At 36.8% G+C, this 22,907-nt stretch overlaps 1 protein-coding gene across 1 annotated transcript in view; it reads left to right on the top strand.

Moving 5' to 3' along the window:
- The window catches only part of ABCA12 (ATP binding cassette subfamily A member 12), a 162,653-nt gene that overhangs the window by 113,106 nt on the left and 26,640 nt on the right, over positions 1-22,907 (top strand). The window contains exons 24-37 of the mRNA XM_045560161.1: positions 3,543-3,872; positions 5,407-5,476; positions 5,565-5,699; positions 6,605-6,751; positions 7,689-7,875; positions 9,972-10,190; positions 11,417-11,613; positions 12,394-12,554; positions 13,916-14,152; positions 14,493-14,643; positions 16,946-17,198; positions 17,804-17,890; positions 18,729-18,822; positions 22,420-22,547. Coding sequence (XP_045416117.1) covers positions 3,543-3,872; positions 5,407-5,476; positions 5,565-5,699; positions 6,605-6,751; positions 7,689-7,875; positions 9,972-10,190; positions 11,417-11,613; positions 12,394-12,554; positions 13,916-14,152; positions 14,493-14,643; positions 16,946-17,198; positions 17,804-17,890; positions 18,729-18,822; positions 22,420-22,547 — 2,396 coding nt within the window. The remainder of the gene's footprint in view (positions 1-3,542; positions 3,873-5,406; positions 5,477-5,564; positions 5,700-6,604; positions 6,752-7,688; positions 7,876-9,971; positions 10,191-11,416; positions 11,614-12,393; positions 12,555-13,915; positions 14,153-14,492; positions 14,644-16,945; positions 17,199-17,803; positions 17,891-18,728; positions 18,823-22,419; positions 22,548-22,907) is intronic.

Raw genomic sequence — 22,907 nt, forward strand, 5'->3', positions numbered from 1 at the left:
ACTTTTAAGAACTATTTAGGATGGTGATGGAGAATCTCTTAAGTTATCAGAGACTCAAAATCATTTTTTAATATCATCATTTTATATTCTGTTATGGTCTAAAGCTGCCCAAGCCCTACTTTCTTCTCATTCAAATTAAATCAAAAAGGTAAAGAAAATCAATATTCTCCCTTTTCCTTCTGTAGCTATTCTAAACTCTGGGAGAGAAAGCTAAGTTAGTCACTATCTCAATGAAGCCATCAATCTTTGACTTTGTTACAGTATCATTCTGTGAATTCCTTTACCTTTTTAAAGAAATTACCACAAATACTAATGTCCAGTAAGTTTATTTATGAAATTGAGCCTGTCGTTTAAAAAAAAAAACTACCTTAAAAATGCCTTTCAGTTGAGTTTTGTTCTGTATTCCTTGCTGTTAAAAATTAAAACATTAAATCTACAAAAAGCTGATTTTATAACAAACACAGGAAAATATATTTTTTCTCATTATTTTCATGGTTTAGGGGTTAGCTTCATTTATTTCATCTAATATAAATCATTGATAGAACTTTCAGTGCTTACATTTAGTTAGAGACAGAATTTTGGAGTCATTCTCTCAGTTCAAACAGGCAACCTGAAATATCTGTGGGCTGCAGGGATATTACCAAGAATTATGCAAGGATTTTTTAGTCCACTGGTTCTTCACATCAGACAATTTTTATGCTTTCCTGGCATACACTATCTACCCCACTGATGAGAATTTGGAACATTCCAAGTAATGATCACAACATCCTTTATATTGTACTAAAAAAATAATATCTATTGTTAAGAGAATTATAAAAATGGAGATAGAAAATATTATTCCTCATAAATTAGTACTTGACATACTTGCTGAATTGAATGAAAACATTGCTGTCATGAAAGTATATGAGTGTTTATGACTTCTTTTCCTGACAGTTTTAATGTCAACCACTGTGCATAAGCTTCTCATGAATGTGGCAGAACATTCATCCAAAATCTTATAGAATATCTTTCTTATCATCCTCTGCTGTAAACTGGTGCAGATTTTGACCACTGTGCAGAGGAGTGTTCCTTGAGCAGCAAGTTATCAGATATTGATGAATTGCCCTAGCAGGTTTGGGAAGCTTAAGACAAGTGACTCTTTGATTACAAAGCTGGCACCTGACATCTGTCACTTTGAGGAGGAACTAACAGCATCCAAGAAAGCACAGCCAGCCGCCCTCTGTGGGCCACCTTCCATCCGCAAGTTTGGCCTTGTTTATGACAGCACAGTTGGCAGTGAATCTGGATAATTTATGGACGACTTATATGCTCTCATTGCTTTTCCTCTTTATGAATAGCAACTGTTCTCCTCGTGGCATAAAATCCTGAAGTTTAACACTGAAGTTTCATGATGGCATGTTAAATAGTGAATAGTTCTAGAAGCACCTAACTCAGCCTGTTTCAATAAAGAGCAAAATGATCAGTCTCCAACTTTTATCAACTCCTGAAAATAAGAATTTGATCTTGAGTCTTAAAAATTTCAAAATTACAGTGATAAATACCTTTAGTCATTGTCTTCAAGCCTACCTAATTATCTTTTAACAAGTCTATGAATGGAGAATATTCTAGATATATAAGATTTACACTGCAGCTATCAATTGTGAGGGAAGAAAAACATGTTTATACACATGATATCAGCTTTATTCCATGGTCTTGATATGTCCCAGATATTTTATATCCACCTCATGAAATATATTGACATTGTCCCCTACCAACATACATCACTCTTGGGGGGAAATATTTTTGTACAGGCCACATAAAATTAAGTGGTAAATACCAGCTTTGGAAGTAGTTATATAGGTTCCATAATTCTTCGGATAATTCTAGTCAAGTAGGTATAAACTCAGAAAAAACTTCAAAATACATATAGCAGGAAAGGCAAATAAAAAGAGCTAACCTTATCATAATCATGTTGGAATAGAAGAGTATCTCTGAAATGCAGTCATCAAACATAACATAGTAATTTTTTTCAAATGGGGTGGGGTAAAGACAAGGAATTTCTGGAATAAGATCTTTGAGGTCTTTTTCACACCAAAATGTAATTTTGTGTTTAATGATAGCCTATGTTGCAATTAAGGGAAACTTTCCATAGTGAACTTGGTTCTATGCTAATTTTTTACTTTGGCCCACACTTCCATTCCCATGGAAACCTAGGTTGGGTCTTTACTGCACAGGGTGACAGGGCCTAGGAGCAGAAAAACATTAGGAAGAGAAGAAGGTGAGGAAGAAGGCAAAGTTCAGAGGAAAAGTCACAGGCTTTTCTTCAGTGGTGATTAGTTTAAAGCCCACAGCTTAGACTGTTGGCAGTCAGGTAGCTGTTTCCATAGTAACAACAGGAGCAGCAGAGTTATCGAAATGTGATAAGTTACAAAGGCAGAAAGTAAAATTCACTATTTTGCTTGTAGAGCAAAAGAGCCAGTGCATTCCTTATTATTGTTTTTCCTAGACAAGTTAGGTTTAAAGGGGTGGGGCATTGAAAATCCTTGATTTTTGCAAAAAATATTGGATTATAATCAGTTAGTGGAGCATTTCTTTTGTTTTGTTTTGTTTTTATGGGATATCATGTTCAGAGGCTTAACATTAATCGTGAATTGTTAAAATGAGGAACCAGGATATCCAGGTTCCCCCAAAGTACAACGTGTCACCAAATTCAAGACAACCAAGGTCCAGGGGACTTTAGATCCTTCAGAATCCTTTTCAGTTAATGCACAAACGGATCATGCCGGTTTGTTTTTCTGCCCTGTAAAATGCCTTAGCCTCTGCAGATATCACTGATTTATATCAAAGAATATCAGTTGAGAGAGAGGTATAGAGTATCTCGGATACATGAGTTTTCTATGGATGTACAAATGTCATTTTGGAAAACAAAGGTGACAAACACGACCTAGATTACCAGTAAATGTTAGGAAAGGGAAGTTATGGCTAACGGCAGAAGGTCTCTCATAAGTTTCCATGTTTTAAATTCTTAGGAATCACGTCTATTCCTTTTCTCTCAGAAACATGAATATGATGGCGTTGTTCATTGATGTGTAATAAAAAAATTATGTATTTTTATTATCTCAGTCTCTACATTGAACTTGTAGTTAAACCATGCTTTTTCACCAGCTTGAAATATTCATGCCTGCACAAATGTCAAAGTCATATTGTAAAATTCTGCAGGGGCTACCATAAATTTGATGATCTATTCTAAATTAGTTTAATCTGGAGACATCAGCTAGATACGAATTATAAAGTGGAATGGTAATTAAAAAATAAAGAACCTCATCATCCAAATCATTTATTATATTGGGGCATTCTGAGACCATACAGTCTAAGATGAACTAGTATACATAAGCATATTTCACATAGCAAGCCTGAACAAGTACTTGATTTATGTAAATCATTAAGATGCCTAGCTCTATATATATGGCGACTGCCATGGACATTTTGATATGATACAGGAATAATTGTTATTGTGGAGACTATCAGCATAAAAGGCAGCTAACACTTTTTCCTTCTTACAGTACATGAAGATGATGGGTGTGAACTCCTGTAGCCATTTTTTTGCCTGGCTTATCGAGAGTGTTGGATTTTTACTGGTTACCATCGTGATCCTCATCATTATACTCAAGTTTGGCAATATTCTTCCTAAAACAAATGGGTTCATTTTGTTCCTGTATTTTTCGGACTACAGTTTCTCAGTTATTGCCATGAGCTATCTTATCAGTGTCTTCTTCAACAACACCAACATTGCAGCTCTGATTGGAAGCCTCATCTACATCATTGCCTTTTTTCCATTTATTGTTCTGGTCACAGTTGAGAATGAGTTGAGCTATGTAATAAAAGTATTCATGGTAAGCCAACTGTTGGAACCGTCAGGGTAGGAGATGAATAGATTGAATAGACTATGTTTGGTTTTAGACTTTTTTTGTTTTGTTTTGTTTTTTCAATTTCATAATATTACAGGGGTACAAATGCTTTGGTTACATAAGTTGCCTTTGCACTGCCGAGTCAGAGCTATAAGGATGCTCATCCCCCAGATAGCTCGTATTGCAGTGCATCCATTAGGTGTGAATTTACTCATCCACTCCTCCCCCCTCCCACCTGCCCAACATCCTATGAATGTTACTTCCCATATGTGCACATTAGTGTTGATCAATTAGTACCAATTTAATGGTGTGTACATGTGATGGTTGTTTTTTCATTCTTGTGATACTTCACTTAGAAGAATGGGCTCCAGCTCCATCTAGGATAATGCAAGAGGTATTAATTCACCATTATTTATGGCTGAGTAGTACTCCATGGTTTATATATGCCACATTTTATGAATCCACTCCTGTATTGATGGGCACTTGGGTTGTTTCCACTGAAAGTTCAGGTATCTAAATTTAAAAATTCCATAATAACAAAATAAACTTAATGTCCTAATGATAATCAGTTTTTGTTCTACATCATTGTATACCATACAAGTATAAGACAATGAAAACCTTCCAAAAGCATAATGAATGATGCTGTTAAGAAATACTTGCTAAAGAAAGAGCAGTTAAAATGGGATACATGATATTTTAGAGGTCTTCAATAATTCTAAGTTCTCTCTGATCCAATACCTTAGACATCTTGGAGCCTCTAGTGTTGTAATTATTCTCATGTGTGAACAATTCTTATGGTTTTCATGACACATAATGCAACTTACAGGCATAAAGACAAATGCACTGACAGCATATAATCAACTCTAAATTCTTTTCTGCCTTTCAATTCAAGAGCACTAAATTAATTTAAGAATTTTAACAAAAGCATTAAGATTACTGACTTCAAAATTTGGAAAGCCAGAGCACATCTCATCATATTAAAACTTTGCTGTTTATGGAAATAGAAAGTAATGAATAAGTTTCATCTAGCATTGACTATTTTGGGTTTAAACAAAAAGTAAATTTGTAATTTGTTGCAGTTGTCAGCATTCAATCAACTGATATTTCAGTGTATTTTCATTCATAGTCCTTCTATTGCCTGAAATAAATTTATGAAATGAAAACATCTTCTGGCCTCTAATGTTTTCATTTAAGTTTAGTCTCAACACTGGGTTACTCTGTAATTACCTATTGTATAAATTACTGAGCAACATTTAATAAGCTTACATATGTATTTTGAATTTTTAACAAATATTTTCCAAGTTGTAATTTTCCTATTTTTGTTTTCTGCTATTCCTTCTATTCTTCTTTCAGAGATGTAGCATGCTTGATAAGGGACCTCTGTATTTTTAAATATGCTTAGAGAGTGAGCATCAATTTTATCTACACAAATGTCTAAAGTTTTAAGTATTTTAAGATCCCTCTGGGTGAAGTATATGAAATCTACAAGAACTATCATTGCTGTTCATTTTCTTCACAGAGCCTGCTGTCCCCAACAGCATTCAGTTATGCAAGCCAATACATTGCACAGTATGAAGAACAGGGCATTGGTAGGTTCACTTCCTCTAAAACTGGATTTTATCTTTCACAACTGTGATAGGTGTCACAGAAGAATAAACATCTGTGTTCACTTTTTAGGTCTCCAGTGGGAAAATATGTACAGCTCCCCGGTTGAGGATGACACCACTTCATTTGGCTGGCTGTGCTGTCTAATCCTAGCTGACTCTTTCATTTATTTCCTTATTGCTTGGTATGTCAGGAATGTTTTTCCAGGTAGGAACATGCTTCCTATGGATATATGCTTTTTATGGCTGTCATCCTTATAAATCAGGAAATAGGTACATGTTCTACTATTTGATTTGCCACATATAATCTCCAAAAAAGTACTCTAATCCCAAAACTAACCAAAACTTTTCAAGATGAGATAATTTACTACTGAGTTCCCTCCCTGGTATCCCCTTAAAGATGGAGTGAATTAAGAAGCATGGAATAGTGTCAAAAATCAACTCAGTCTTTCCAAATAAGAGAGTGCGATATTATCAGGCAAAAGTCGAGTCTCCTAATTCTAAGGAGAATTTACCAGATTCTAAAGGAAGAAGACAAAGTTGGGATTCTCCCTTCTAGATCTCAGGCAGTCATGCCTTCCATCATGCTTAGGTCTTTTTCCATTAAGCCTTATTTATAATTGTGCATTTTTCCATGCTTTAAGCAAATAGAAGAGTATGATTTCATTTGTATAAGAGTTCAATAAAAGACAAAATATGTAGAGAAAGAAAGCAGACCAGTGATTGTCTGGGACTTGGGTGGGAGCAGGGATTATCTGCAAATGGGCATGAGAGAACTTTTTCAAGTGATAGAAATGTTCTAACACTGGACTGTAGTGATGGTTACACAACTTTGTACATTTACTAAAATTCATGTAATTGGACACTTACAATGGGTAAATTTTATGGTATGTAATTATACCTCCATGAAGCTACTTTTAAAAAAGAAAAAGAAAACAAGAAAGGTTATCTTTGTTACTGTCCTTTGGAAACAGAGACCATCCTCTAGTTTTATGTGCTATCAAAAAGTGAAACTACTTCCTAAACCATGTATAGTATTCTATTGTTTAGTTTCTGATGCTTAATGTTAAGAATCTATTAATAATCACTTTTCTTAATACATATTTATTACAGGGACATATGGCATGGCAGCTCCCTGGTATTTTCCAATCCTTCCATCCTATTGGAAGGAGCGATTTGGGTGTGCAGAGGAAAAGCCTGAGAAGAGCAATGGCCTCATGTTTACTAACATCATGATGCAGAACACCAACCCATCCACCAGTAAGACGAGTAGGTCAACAACATGCATTATTATGAGAGAATTGATATAAAAATTACATGACTAGTAGTTTTAATTATGTTTTTCTAAATGGCAAAATTATCATCCTTTTAGTCATGGATGAGTATATCTACACATACATGTTTGGACTCTTTGGGGGATTAAATTGTGGTTTTTTCTGGGCTCATTAGCTCAGTTGGTCAGCATATGGTGCTAATTAGACCAAGATTGCAGATCCCTTTGTGGTCCAGTTAGATTCACACAGAGAAAAATTTTGTTCCTTGGCCATAGTCTACACTCTAACTCCAGCCATCTGTCACCAGTCATAAGAAGTAACAAAGTAACAAATATGGGTAATTTAGCATAACTCATCACTAACACTGGAAAAATAGTTTAAAGCGTGTCTTACTAACATTGGGTAGGTAGTGTCATCTTTATAAAGTAAGTGTGACCCACATAAGTGGTCTTTTTGTGATGCCTGCAAGAGGCGTAGATATGAATAGTAATTAATTAACTGGATTCTATAAACTGCAGATCTGAACTAGTCTTGTTATTATAAAATCACAACTTGTAGATATTTATTCCATAAGTTTGTATCTTCCTGCCAAATCAGAGGACCAAGCCTTAAGCCTTAAACTTAGCTTTTGAATATGTGAGATCTGTTAGATAAAGCAGAATTTATAAATATAATTCTATATCCTGGGACCACTTTTTCCAACAGAGAATGGTGGTGTAAACCTTAGTTCCCCACTCTCATCCAGTTTGTAACCAAGTGAGAAGGAGGCTGAAGACTACACTGAATCATTTCTTTCTGGAATTTTTTTTTTTACTTAGAAAACTGTATTTTTATAGTCTTCAATTTTTAATTAAGATTAAGTCTAACTCTAGCTGCATTGTCTTACTTGTGAGCTTACAACTCTTCCCTTTATTTCTCTCCAGGTCCTGAGTACATGTTTCCCTCCAACATTGAGCCTGAACCTAAAGATCTCACAGTCGGGGTTGCCCTGCATGGGGTCACAAAGTTCTATGGCTCAAAAGTCGCTGTTGATAACCTCAATCTGAACTTTTATGAAGGGCATATTACTTCATTGCTGGGGCCCAATGGAGCCGGGAAAACTACTACCATGTATGTTACTTTCCAACACATTGTCATAGAAGCATATTACAAAAAATACGTAATTTTATTAATAAACTAACCTCTTTTATAAACAAGATAAAGTTACTACATTTCCCAGATGGAGTCAAATGGTTCAACTTGTACACTATAGAATGGAGTCTAAATCTGAGGTTCTAAATTGTGAGCTCAAACATCAGGTCAGACCAAGGATGATTTGGTCTAGCTAGTAGTGATGGCTTACCCAATACTTCTCAAAATTTTTAATTCAGTGCCAACATTTAAAAATGGGAAGTTTTCTAATAAGAATAAATATTCTTGGCATCTCTTAGATACCAGAAAATTCTATAGCATTGAGTGCATGTTCTTATGTTGAGACTACCTGTTGGGGCTCGTTAGTGACTGATCTCTTAAAGGGAACACCTGCTGTCTGTTTCATTCCCGATCTCTACAGATCTGTACTGCCTCATACACCTAAGCTGTTTCATTTCTTTGCATTTCTATCCTGGTCCATGTATAAGCTTGAGTTTGCACATCTTGGTGTAAGGACAGCCCCAGCTGCGCCATCACAGGAAACCCTTGCCTTGATTACTAAAGAAACAAAAGAACCACCACCTAGCAGATGTAAATCAAAGAGGCTAGGAGCAGTGCTTGGGCTGTTCTTCCTCACTCTTCACTTAAGTAGCATATTCTTGTGTCAGAATGGAGAAGAGATTCAGATGTCTTTAAAGTGTCATTCTGTTGAATTCTTATGTATGTGATTTGCCTCCAATGCTCCACATTCGCTTCCCTGGTGAGTCAGCGCTAAGATGCTGTTGGTGCTCTAGCCCTTGTTTGAGAAAAAGTGTCACTTTGCTGCATATCCTATTAAGCATCATCACAAGTAGGCTCAGCAACTGCCAAAACATTGGGATTAAATTTTTGGGGGGTAAATAAAAGAGGATAAAGGAAGGTCATGAGATGCGGGAACATACAGCCTCTCTTATTTGCATGACCTGTGTAAAGTCAGAGTTGGCTTTCTAGTGAGAATACAGTGCTTTTAGATTCCTAATAGGCAATAAGAGAGACCAGTGAAGAAAAGGAAGAGAAAAAGCTTTGGAAGAGGCTATAATTTTAGCTGAGAATGCTCCTATTTTATTGTTCTAAGTATAAACCTTTAATATAAAGAATAAGGTATATTATTTGTATTTCAATGTGTTTTTAATGGGAAAATTGCACATTCTATTGATTCCTTGTTTAACCCACAAGGCTTCAATGCCAGGCACTGGGTAGGCATGGCACCAAGTGTTGAGAAAACAGGTCCTTTCCTTGACCTCATGGAGCCCGTATTATAGTGGAGGAAATGGGTATTAAATATGGTCCAGTTTACTAATCATCTGAAAGATGATGGGAAATTACATAGGTGAAAATACTCTAGTCTCAGTGTAGGAAAAAGGACTGGAGTTGAACAAGCAGCATGTGGGAAGCAGAGTTAGGAGCTTACAGTGATGGGTTAGGCAGGTGGTGATGGGGGCTGGCCCTGTGGTGGTAGCCATGGAAATGGAGAGGTGGGAGGGGGGTATAAAAAATGACTTTGGGATTCCAGTCTCGTGCAACCATTCTGGGAATGTATCTCACACTGACAGTGGTAAGTTCAATGAGGGTGTGGTTTTGAGGGCACAGATCATAAGCTCAGTTTTAAACATGTTGAGTATGAGGACACTGTAAGACATCTCACCGAGAAGTGGCTGTATCTGTTAGAGGTATAGAGCAAGGCTGGAACTGAGTGATGAGGCCGGAGCTAGAGATATCAATTTGAGACATGTCAGCCTGTAGATACTGAGGGACGCCAGGGAAGTGCTTGAGTTTGCTCAAGGAGAGAGTGTATGTGCAATGAAAAAGCACAACCACTTTTGTCATTATTCCAACAACCACCATCACCATGTAGTGCTTACTTAACGCTTAAAATTACTTAGAAGCAATTTAATACCATTTTATTTCACAATTTGTCCTTGCTTAAGAAGATACACCATAACATTTTTTTTTAACTAACAACTGAGATATATTCAGTCCTGACATCTAGTTTAAATGCTTGGTTCATACCTAATGTATCATTTCTTCACTTCCAGTTCCATGTTGACTGGGCTGTTTGGGGCCTCAGCAGGTACGATCTTTGTGTATGGAAAAGACATCAAAACAGACCTAAACACTGTGCGAAAGAACATGGGGGTCTGCATGCAGCATGACGTCCTGTTCAGTTACCTCACCACCAAGGAGCACCTTCTCTTATATGGCTCCATCAAAGTTCCTCATTGGACTAAAAAGCAGCTCCATGAGGAAGTAAAAAGGTGAGTTATGACAGGCATGAGAACATGAGTTGCTGACTCCTCTCAAAGACCCATAGCTTGGTTGAGGAAGGTCTGGTAATAATACCAACAGGAAATGTTTTCTCACAAAAAAATTGCTTTCTAGTCTTTCTACTTCTTTGATATTGCATACATTTAATTAATATTGTATACATTTGATTATACATTTAATTATCCTCACCAGCCAGTTATTACACTGAAATTGTTTAACTCCCTTCATCTCTGGCTCCCATATTGCCCCAAATCCTTTGCTTCCAGTCTCCATGGATACTACACTGGTCCAAGCCTCCTAACTAGACTCTCAGCTTCCACTCTTCCCTTGTGCAATCTGGGAAGAGGGACCAGGGTGATCTGTTTCAACTACAAATCAGACCATGTCATGCCTGGGTTCAAATCCTCCAATGGCTTCCTGCCGTGTTCAGTGTGACACTCAGTAAGGTCTTTCTCAATACCTACAAAGTCCTCTATGACCGGCCCCCAATCTCACTCCTGATTTCATTTTCCCCCAGTCTCTCCCACATTCGCTTTACTCTAGGCACACTGGCCTAGCCGTGTGCTTGACAACACCAGGCCTGCCCCAGTCTTTTGCTTTCTCTTCCCTCTACTCACAGCACCCTTCCTCAGACAGCCATTTGGCTTATTCCTGGTCAAATGACCACATTCTTTGTCTCTGCCCAAATGTCACCTTCTCTCAATCCATCACCATGTATAAAATAGATGCCTAAAATAGCATGTGCCAGACACTCCTTATCTCACATACCCTGTTTTATTTATTTTTTATTGTACTTATCACCACCTGACATATTATAAACTTATTTAGGAATATGTTTATTGATTGGATTTCCATGCATCCCTCTCGATATACACACATACTAGAACATAATCTCCTTGTGAGTAGAGACTTTATCTGCTCACTGCTTTTCCCAAGCACTATAACAGAGCCTGGCAAAAAAATAGGCAGGCACTCTATCAATATTTGTCAAACAAATGAAGTATATATTCCCTTGTGATTTTTCTGAGTATTAATTTGGTACCTACAACTGGGTGACAAATGATAGAAAACTATATCATGAATCCTCAGTGGTTTATTGTATCCAACTGAGCACATAATAGTTGCTTAGTGAATACCTATCACTATGTTTATTGTATTTTTCCGGTGTTCAAATAGTCTATCTGTAAAAAATAACCATCATACATTATTTTCTAAGGACTTTAAAAGATACTGGGCTGTATAGCCATCGTCATAAGAGAGTTGGAACATTGTCAGGAGGAATGAAGAGGAAGTTATCTATATCCATAGCTCTCATCGGTGGATCGAGGGTAGTAATTCTGGATGAACCGTCCACTGGCGTTGACCCGTGTTCTCGCCGAAGTATATGGGATGTTATATGCAAGAACAAAACTGGTATGAGTACTTTTTCTTAACTTCTCCACCCAAGAGTCATAATTCTACTCTCTGGGATACACAAACGCAAGTCGAAGCTTTTTCTGTGTATGATATCCTTTGAAGGTCTAAGATTGGCTCTTTCTTTTCCCAAGATTTTTCTTCTCCCAGCCAACTTTCTGGGTCAATTTGTTATTATCTGTCTAGTGCCCACTGTGAGTTGAGCACTTAACTGGCCCTTTTGAGAGCCCGCAAATTCAACAGAAGTTCCAAAGTCTGCTTAGAGGAGTGAAGAATCTAATTAGAGATATCAAGCATACACAAATAAAAATAAACTGAAAACAGACTAAATAAGTGCTAACAGGATGTGAAGCAAAGGAGTAATCAGGGTGGAGTGGATTAATCAGAGAGGAATATTCAAAAAGTCTATAAAATTATCACTTTCTTGTTGTGAAGAAAGGGAATAAAAACAGTGCAAAACGAAGTCACAGGAGCAAAACTGACAGATTGGGAAGAGTTGCCAATGCCCACGCGACAAATGACGGACATTTAGCCAGTCAGCATAATACTAATTTGCTTCCGATTCATATGAAAGACACCCCCAAATATTTAAGAACACCCCTTCTGAATTTTTCTTTGATCATTTTGGAAGTTCCTCGTGGTCAGTGAGTTTTTCAATTAGCTCATAAAACATGACTCTTCTCCTCATGACGTCACAGGATTTACTCTTGTTAACTCTGTGTATCTTGGGACCTGTGGCTTCGGTTTTCATTCCCTGTGGGTCTCCTCTGTATTTTCAAGCCAGAACAATCATTCTGTCCACACACCACTTGGACGAGGCTGAAGTGCTGAGTGACCGCATCGCCTTCCTGGAGCAGGGCGGGCTGCGGTGCTGCGGGTCACCGTTTTACCTCAAGGAAACGTTTGGGGATGGATATCACCTCACGCTCACCAAGAAGAAGGTTGGTAGGGGAGAAAATATACATCCTTACAGAGTCATAAATTAATTTTTTATAGGAAATGGAGGCAGAATCTAACTTCATTCATTGCTAAAATTCATTCATATGCTAGCTTCATGGTTCTCAAACTTGAGTGAGCCTCTGAATTCCTGGAGGTCTTGATTAAAACTCAGATTTCTGGCCCCACCTCAGGAGTGTCTGATTCAGTAGGTCTAAGAGTGGCACCAGAAGTTACTCCATTTCTAACAAGTTCCGGGGGATGCTGCCCTGCTGGTCAGGGGACTGCACATTGAGAAGCAATGCGCTAGGTAACAAATGACCTGCACCTTAATGTTACTGATGGAGAATCAGCTTTTAGTTCCTCTAACATTTCAACTTATATGGCCAAAAATTTGATTTTCTGTTTTATCAAGAGCAAATTAAAAGAATGTGAAGTCATGTATTCACCTTCTAATCAGTACTTCTCAAACGACAGTGTGGAGACTATAACTTAGACAGGTCAGTGGTGCTTTTACATCTTTTGAAGAACAAAAAAGCTCACTAAGGATCCCTGTACCACCTCACATAGTGTATGATTTAACAATACTGTGCAAGATGTATATGCTATTAGGCAGTCTTTGACTACCACCAATTATTTAATATCTAATCATCCTGATGTGACTTCAAATATAAAAAAATAGTTCATTGGTATACTCATTGATTCACTCAGGAATTTGTGTATTAGGTATTTATTATGCCTTATGGTGTACCCAAGCACTGTCCTAGGCACTGGGATACAGCAATGAACTCATGAAAATTCCTGCCTTGTGGAGTTTATATTCTGATGAGGTGTGAGGAATTCAGATGATACAATCAATAAATAAATTATTTTGTAATTGCTGTGTATGGAAATGATGCAGGATAGAATAAGGAAGTAATGCTGAGCGGTGCCATTTTTAAGTAGGGTAATAAGAGAAGAGGGCTTTGAGAAAGTGACAGGTGAACCAAGAGTTGGAGCCAGTTCGAGAATGGACCTGTCACAATCTGAGGGCAAAGAAAGAGCAATTTCAAGGGTCCTGGGTGGGCATGGGTGTGTGTGTGCCTGAGCCTGAAGCCCTCTAGCAACAGAAAAGACACTTGCTGACGTAGAGTAAGCGAGAGGGAGGACTGTGGACAATGAGGTGGAGTAGGAGGATGGGGCTAGTAAAGTAATGACTTGCAGACAACCACAGGAGCCCTGAATGGGACAGGGAGCACTGAAGCAGTGACGTGTGATCTGACTCAGGTCTGCAGTGGCCTAAACGAACTCACCCCCCTCTCACTGGGACCCTGGTTCGCTACAGTGTAAAGAGAAGAGAGTGTCTAACTTCTGTCTTTGTCTCTAGAGTCAAAATCTAAATGCAAATATAGTGTGTGACACCATGGCCGTGACAGCAATGATCCGATCACACCTTCCCGAAGCCTACCTCAAGGAGGATATTGGGGGAGAGCTTGTCTATGTGCTTCCTCCGTTCAGCACCAAAGTCTCGGGAGCCTATCTGTCGCTCCTGCGAGCGCTGGACAATGGCATGGGTGACCTCAACATAGGGTGCTATGGCATTTCAGACACCACTGTGGAAGAGGTACACGTTGACTGCTCTTTTTTTTCTTAAGACTGATATAACTTGCTGTTCCCTTAGAATAAACATGTGCAGGTTTTTTAAAAAAATATATAAATATTTCACAAAATCAGAAAAGTTTAAAATTATTTCAATCCTGTTCTTATGTAAGACTGACTTCTGAGAATAAAATGTTGCTCCAACTATAGATCACGTATCTTTTACAAACAAAAATATTCACTTAAAGTCAGATGGTAAATATTTGCCTCAATAAATATGATAATTCAAAATCAAAATTAAGCTTAGACATTAGAAAAGACATGCACTTTTTACATTAATGAAGTGATCTGGTTTCTCTTTCTAGGTCTTTCTGAACTTGACTAAAGAGTCACACAAAAATAGTAACATGAGTCTTGAGTACTTAACCCAAAAGAAAGTTGGGAGTTCCAATACCAATGGCATCTCAACTCCTGACGATTTATCTGTGAGCAGCAGCAACTTCACAGACAGAGACGGTATGCCACTCGTGGATATTTTGCTTAACTCCAATAAATTGTATAATTGAGAAAAATCACAGGAAAGATTTTGATTTTTTAAAATTCAACTGTAAAGTTTCATTCTACGTTCAAAAAACTAAAGAAATATAAGCTTCCTTTTTTATTATAATATACAAAATATTCATTAAACCAAATCAAATTCTCTATTTCCAAAGTACTTTGAAGAATGAATGTAGAAGACCTCCCTTGATAGGGTGGTAATGAGTATTCCTCCTACCCACCAGAAATCGTTTTCAAGATGTAACTTCTACAATTTCAGATTTATGCTTGAGTTAAAATTCTTCTTGTAATTGGTGCTGTCTGGCAACAGACAAGGTTACCTTGTGAGGTGGTTCACTCCCTGTTTGTTATTAGACATGCCTAAGTGAAGACAATAGTCATCAAAAACAAGTAAAAAAAAGAAAAAAAAAAGAGTCATCACTCCTTATGGTACCTCATCAGAAAACATGTCTAACCTCCCCCAACTCTGGAACATTCAGGTGCTGAGAAAATGCTTTTGAAGGAAAGTCTCTGAATTGATTAAATTGGACTTGGTGGCTAAGAATCTTTAATAATAGGTTCTCCCCAACTCAGCAATCCTTCATACAGGATGTATTTGAAAAATCATGTTTCTTGATATGACTTTAAGGGATTGGGCTCTATTGAAAATAACTTTTATGGTCTCTTATTCTCTTTCTGACAGTTAATTTATACCTCTGGAAACTCTATTTACTTAAGGTAGCATATAGTAAAATGATATATAAATTATGGAGTAGTCATTTCGACAGTTTGCTTAAATTGGGAAAAATCTCTAGGAACAGAACTTTTAATTAAACATTTGCCTGGCTTTAAAACTCAGAAAAGATCATCTCTGGTGTTTGTATAATTCCAAGACTTGAGGCAAATATGTCCTCATCTATCATCTTTTGGGGGATACAGTTGTACAGTCCATAAAATTGAGAATTTTGATTAGAAAGTGGTCATCTGCTTTAGGAAGTAAATGCTAAGTATTTGCCTCAATATTTGTCTCATAATTTGAAACTATTCTTCAGTCAAAATGTTCCCCTCATTGACATTATCTTTCAGAAAGCACATTTATTCCATTTGATACACCTGTAAGTCATCCACATGTAATTTCTCAAGAAACAGAAAAGCATACTAATTAATTCAAAATATTCAGCTCCTTCTTCAATTCCCTTTTGTGGAGATATGAGTTTGCATTTAAACGTGTTCACTCTGTTTAATTGGAATTCATTTTAAATTAAGCAGCTTTATATTTTTCCTTATCAGCTAAATGAAGATCATGAGTTTTGTGCTGCATAATTTGTGACAGAAAATTTAAAATATACACAGAGTTGAGGAATACCGTCATCTTATCACGTATGAAGGAGTGCTTGGTGGCAGGCCTTTGCTGAGAATGCTGTATTTGAACCTGTTTTTAGAGGGGGCTGCTGAAATTATTAGGTATAAATCTCTATTGAGGAAGCAGTGGTTTATGGCCTCCACAGCTGCTCTGACTCTCAGAGCCACAGAATTTTTCTTAGCATCTGAAAAGCATTTCAAAGTAGGGGTGGAGGAGAGACATTTTTCCAGTGAGTTCCTTCTTGTAACTCTAGTGGTAAAAATGGAGTTTGGAAAGGCCATAAAATCATTCCAAATTTCCAAAGAGAAAAGGTAATGAGTACGTGGTTGAACTAGAACTACACTTTAGAGGAGAGGATTTTCCTTTTCCCTCACTTAGGGTGAATTCACTGGACCTCACATTATAGTCAGAGCAAATCAATTAGACTTGGAATCAACTAAGTTACTCATAATAGGAATGAGGTCTTAAAACTAGGTTGGTGTTTTAATTTCTACTTATTTGAATTCAATCTCTTGATAGAAATTATCTCTTGCGTATCGGTAAGTAGGAATCCATACTTAGTATGCATTGAGAGTTTGGAGTTTGAGGACAATATTCACCTGTGAAATTCTAGATATCTAACTTTGATGTAAAATCACTATGTATGTGGCTGTTTTTTGCATAGGGAATTAGAATTTTTAAATCATTTTTACATACAGTTCTATATAAAGATGTGTTTTAGGGTCCTTTATTTTCCCAGTGGAAGGCTCAGGACCAAGGCTGATACATGCATTGCTGAACCTGAAATCCAAATCTTTAAAATATAAGCATTTCCTACCACACCATATTATACCATCCATCCATAGTTTTTGAAGTTACTTTATTACTTGATTTATCAAGATTTTCCAGAACTATATCAAATCTCTTTTTCTTAATTAGACAAAATCCTGACAAGAGGAGAGAGGTTGGACGGTTTGGGACTATTGCTGAAGAAGATAATGGCCATACTCATCAAGAGGTTCCACCACACCCGCAGGAACTGGAAAGGTCTCATTGCTCAGGTTATCCTCCCCATCGTCTTCGTAACCACGGCCATGGGCCTCGGCACATTAAGAGATTCCAGCAACATTTATCCAGAGATCCAGATCTCCCCCTCTCTTTACGGTACCTCCAAACAGACAGCCTTCTATGCGTAAGTTTCTTTCCACTAACTGAAAGGATGTTTCCAAAAATCTTCCAGGAGTGTGGTTGTACCTGCGTGAATCCCATGGAATGCTGAAGAATAAAGAGCTTAGGGCCCATAATGCTTGCTTCTGCTAAAGGAATGGACAGTTTGATATATTGCAATATGTTACTTCCATTGCCAACAAATAGCTTTTTAAGAGTTTTTTTTTTTGCATTCTCCTGAAAATAAAGTTATAGTAGATATTTGTTTTTAATGACTAGACTTTAATCAAGAAAGCCAGGTTATGTGTATATTACCTGTTGTAATATACAGAAAATATCTTTTTATTAGTCTCACAAATATTGAATAGCAATGTCAAAATTCTGAATAATATAATGTTATTTATACAGTAGGTGATCACTAAATGCACATGACAATTATAATAACAAAGCAGCCAAATAGAGACACGTGCATATTTTTTCCTGTGATACTTTTTTTCCGAAGACTGCATCTTTCTTAGATTTTTAAGAACATAGTCCTATAAACAGCACGTTTCATTTCTTCAAATTATTTGTGAGCATGAGTTAACGTGGCAGAGTCACGAATCTGTTTCTATCCTTTAAACATTTCAGGAATTCTCACCCAAGCACGAAAGGACTGGTCTCAGCAATGTGGAACTTCCCTGGCATTGACAACCTGTGTCTCAACACCAGTGATCCGTAAGTGGTTCTTGCTTTTTGTTTGTTTTCAATGTTCCCTTTTGTGTGTATGCAGGGGTGTGTGTGTGTGTGTGTGTGTGTGTGTGTGTGTGTGTGTGTGTGTATGTATGTGTATTTGGTTAGAAGAGGGCAGTTCCCTGTTAGAAATCTCTGTGTAACAGATTTGATCTATCTCCTTTAGTTCGTTCCACAGCTATGCTATACTGTAATGATAAACATTAGATGTCACAATTTGTACAGCTCTTTTGTATACATATTTTCATTTAACAATCACAACCTTGTGAATTATTCATCCCATTTTATAGCTAAAGAAACTGAGGCTTGTATAAGGTACTTGTCTAAAGAAATCTAGATAGTAAATTCTATAGCTAAAGCTGAGACCCAAGTCTTCTGACTCCAATTCCCATATGTTTGCACTATGCAATATTGCTTATTCAAACTTCCAAGATAGTAAATAGCACATGTAAACCTGACCTTGGCGTATTATTAATATTATGCTAAAGTATTCCCTTCCTGTCAGAAGAGAGGATGAAAAAAGCAAAGAGAATAAAGGAGACAAAAAGCGCCATCCTGACATAGTAAGACACTTCAGTGAGATTTGGCCTCAACACTATTGAATCAATAAATGCTCTCCCTCAATCCCCCACCACAAAACCTCAAATCACTAGGAAATGGCCATGCAATGTATATTCAAGTTATGAAAAATCAGCAAATTGTAACTAGGACTACACACCAGAATTTAATACCAAGTACTTATGTATATACTGGTACATAAAGACGAGAACACACACACACACACACACACACATCCTCATGTTAATATCATTTTTATTTGCAGACAGTGTTTAAAGAAAGACAGTCTGGAAAAATGGAACACCAGTGGAGAACCTATCACTAATTTTGGTGTTTGCTCCTGCTCAGAAAATATCCAGGTAAAATGGAATTTGGTTGCATTGAAGTAGGAAAAGCAGGGAATAAATACTGAAACTTGAAAGATCTATCTAAGTTACCCAAGAGTCGCTATAATTTCATTTTATGGAAGCTAGTAGCTCAGAGATATGGACCCCGGCAGCTCAAAAATAGTGACTTTGAATGTCAGGTCACTATTTTAAATCCATCTCAGGACAAATCTCCAAAGGTAGGTGATTCTTTGATGGTCTTTGTGGAGACCACCTAAAAATGAATTTTTGGTCTCGATTCAGTGCTAACTGGAAAGCTCTATTTTTCACACGAAAAATTGCCACCATAGCTGTCATATTTGAAAATTCAGTGAGACTGCCACTGTAGTGGTCAGCTAGGAAGTCAATAATGTGTAAGTCTAGAACAGAGTTACATATGTCTCTAAGAAACACCTCCAGGCTACAGGAAAAATCATTTCCTGAAAGAAATAGAAAAAATTATCTATCACTTACTCTGTCCATGTTCGATAGATACAGACCTTAGTTTTCTAAACCTATCAATTCACCAAGCTTCTAAGAGAACCAAATTCACTAGGGAAGTTAAAGTTTGTTGAAGAGTTGCTATATTGTCAACTTAACTTTCTCATGGGGGTAATCTAGCAACATTTTCTTCAAAGTGACATATTGTTGTGCCCTGAACTGTCTTGGTACAATATTTTAGAATGAAAATATTTTCAGTAAACGCAACCCATTTTGGTGTTCTCATGCAAGATAGTTACTAACAATAAGAGCTGGGACCCAACAAGGACCTTTTGGAATCCTTGCATATTTAAAAATTAGTCCTACCCAGTATTCAGAGTTTTTTAATCTCTCATCTAATTTAATTAATTTCTGAAATTCTTCATGTATTTTCTTCAGTTCCCAGTAAAAGTTAGTTAACTTAATATTTAAAATTAGAATCTGGATGATTTTTAGTAATCTAAAATCCAGTAGATTTATAATTTTTTCAGTCTATTTTGTCATTTAATTAACATCTTCAGATCTATTTCTACCTGTTTAATAACAGTGAGGTCACTTTGCATAATTGATGCTGTGTACATCAGATATGCATTACAGATAAAGTTCTAAGTTTCTTGAAAAGAAACAAATTATACTGTATGTACATCAAAAGATTAAGAAAGTAAAAAGGAAATCCACAGCGTGGAAGACAATATTCACAATACACAGCAAAGGACTCATGTTCAGAACATATATACAAAGAACTCTTGCAAATTACTAAAAAAAAATAGATAACCCAATAGATAAATTAGCAAAACCATGAAGAGACACTTCACAGAGTATATACAGGTGGCCAATAAATATATTAAAAGGTAAAGCAATATCACTCCATACTCACCAGAATGACTAAAATGAAGAAGGAGGAAAATTCTAAGTGCTGACAAAGATATGCAACAGGCAGAACCCTCGTAATCTGCTGATGGGAGTTTAATTTGGTACAATTTTTAAACCTGCTTGGAAATATATACTAATGCTGGACATATGCCTACCTGTGGGGCCTGCAATTCCACTCCTATTATATACTCATCAGAAAAGTGAATAATGCCCACAAATGGTAGAATAGATAAGTCAAATATAGCATATTTCTGTGATGGAATACTATCTAAGTGAAGTGAGAGTGATTGATCTACAACCACACACATCATATGGAAGATTCTCACAAACATCATGATGAAGGAAAAGAGCCAGACACAAGATAGTATATATTATATTATTCTATTTATGTAAGATATAAAAATGGGGGGGGAGAAAAAAAGATATAAAAACAAGTCACAGTGGCTCATGCCTGTAATCCTAGCACTTTGGGAGGCCAAGGCAGGAGTTTGCCATCTTTATTTAAGAAAATAATTAAAAAATTAGCCAGACATGGTGGCACACACCTATAGTCTTAGCTACTTGGGAGGCTGAGGTAGGAGGATTATTTGAGCCCAGGAGATTCAGGTTGTAGGAGCTATGATCATGATACTTCACTCCAGGCTGAGTAGGCAGAGCAAGACCCCACCTTAAAAACAAATAATTAAAAGAAAAGAAAATGCAAAAATATGCAAAACTAATCCGGGTCTGTTACTTTAGGGGTGGTAGTGATTTAAAGACAGTGTGATGAGGGAGTTTTTGAGGGGCTGGTATTGCTGTTTCCTGACTTGGTTGTTGGTTACACAGAAGTGTTCAGTTTGTCAAAATTCATCAAGAAGTGCTCTTATAATACATGTGCATTTCTCAATGTATATTACAATTTAATTTTAAAGATTGCACTGTATACATAAGGGTATCTTCCTTTAATTATTTGTGAACCTAGTACCATTCTGGAATGCAATCTCAAGTTGATATAAGAGGAAATCCAGCACTGCTTTTTTTAGAGCAACCTGCAATTTTATGTACTTGGGATACATATGTGGTGCTATGGAAAAGTGCTAGATTTTTCCCAAACTAAACTTCATCGCAATGAAGCATGAGAAGCTACACTAAAAAGTAAGTTATCAGGAAGTGCAGAAAACTACGAGTATAAGAATAAGTGTTAAAACTAATTTGTAAGCAAATGTACATGGTAGGCTGGGCGTGGTGGCTCACGCCTGTAATCTTAGGACTCTGGGAGGCTGAGGTGAGTGGATCGTTTGAGCTCAGGAGTTTGAGACCAGCCTGAACAAGAGCGAGACCCCATCTCTACTAAAAATAGAAAGAAATTATATGGACAGCTAAAATATATATATAGAAAAATTAGCCAGTCATGATGGCTCATGCCTGTAGTCCCAGTTACTCGGGAGGCTGAGGCAGGAGGATTGCTTGAGCCCAGGAGTTTGAGGTTGCTGTGAGCTAGGCTGATGCCATGGTACTCTAGCCTGGGCAACAGAGTGACACTCTGTCTCAAAGAACAAAACAAAACAAAAAAAAAATGTACATGGTAATGTAAAGTGTTAACAGGGGAAAGCAGCTAGGGGTGTACAGGAACCCTTTGTACTATCTTTGTGACTTTTCTGTAAATCTAAAATGATTCCAAACTAAAAGTTTACATATCTGTGTATGTGTGTGTGGAGATACATATCACACACACACACACACATATAAAACTAAAGTATATAATAACTAAACTCTACTCCTAGAGTATGTACCCAAAACTAATGTATCGTGAATTTTTCATCCACTGCTGTCAGTCCCTGGAGCAGTTATGTCTGTTCATGTTATCATTTCAATTTGGGGCAAACATTTTTTTTCCTTACCTGTGAATTATTGAGGGAATTTTGAGTCATTTTAATATTTAATGTTATTCTCCAAACATATTAAGCTTGTCAGCATGGTGAAAGAAATATCACACATTTGTTAACTTGTGTTCTTTGTTGGCCTCAAGTGAGTGCTAAACACATGTATATATGCTCCACATAAATAATAGCTGTTTGTTCTAATTTCTTGGCATAGGTAAGATGACTTTTTAAAGCTCTTTGGAGTCAAAGGACAGTCTTATCACACTGTACCAGATGCAGTAGTAGACAGATCATGAAACTGAAGCTCCTTGATACTGTCGATTTAATTTGCAAAGCATTGGCCAGAAAAAACTTAATTTTTAACTTTATTTTCCAGGAATGTCCTAAATTTAACTATTCCCCACCTCACAGAAGAACTTACTCCTCCCAAATAATTTATAACCTCACTGGACACCGTGTGGAAAATTATCTTATTTCAACTGCAAATGAGTTTGTCCAAAAAAGGTAAAATACTCTGTTTATAACATATATAATTGCTTTCTAATTTTAATGATAACTGCCTCCTAAACTTGAGACAATAGAGACAACAGATGCAAATTCCTTTCATTTATATTTTACATGGTTACATTCTCAGTTTTATTTAAACAGCCTTATGTACTGAAACGTAAGTATCAACTCTAAGTTAAGATTTATTTGAACAAACTGAAAAGCATTGGTTTTTTCAGGCCTCAAAAATGTACTGTTAAATTTGTACATATTTTTTTTGAAGGAAGAAAGAACTTATTGTCTGGATTATATGAACTTGGAGAGTTTTAAGGCATGATTTTTGGTGACAATTAGCCTTAGTTCCAATATGAATATCTG

Source organism: Lemur catta, chromosome 8, assembly GCF_020740605.2.
Source record: "Lemur catta isolate mLemCat1 chromosome 8, mLemCat1.pri, whole genome shotgun sequence".
In the NCBI taxonomy this organism is placed as follows: Eukaryota; Metazoa; Chordata; class Mammalia; order Primates; family Lemuridae; genus Lemur; species Lemur catta.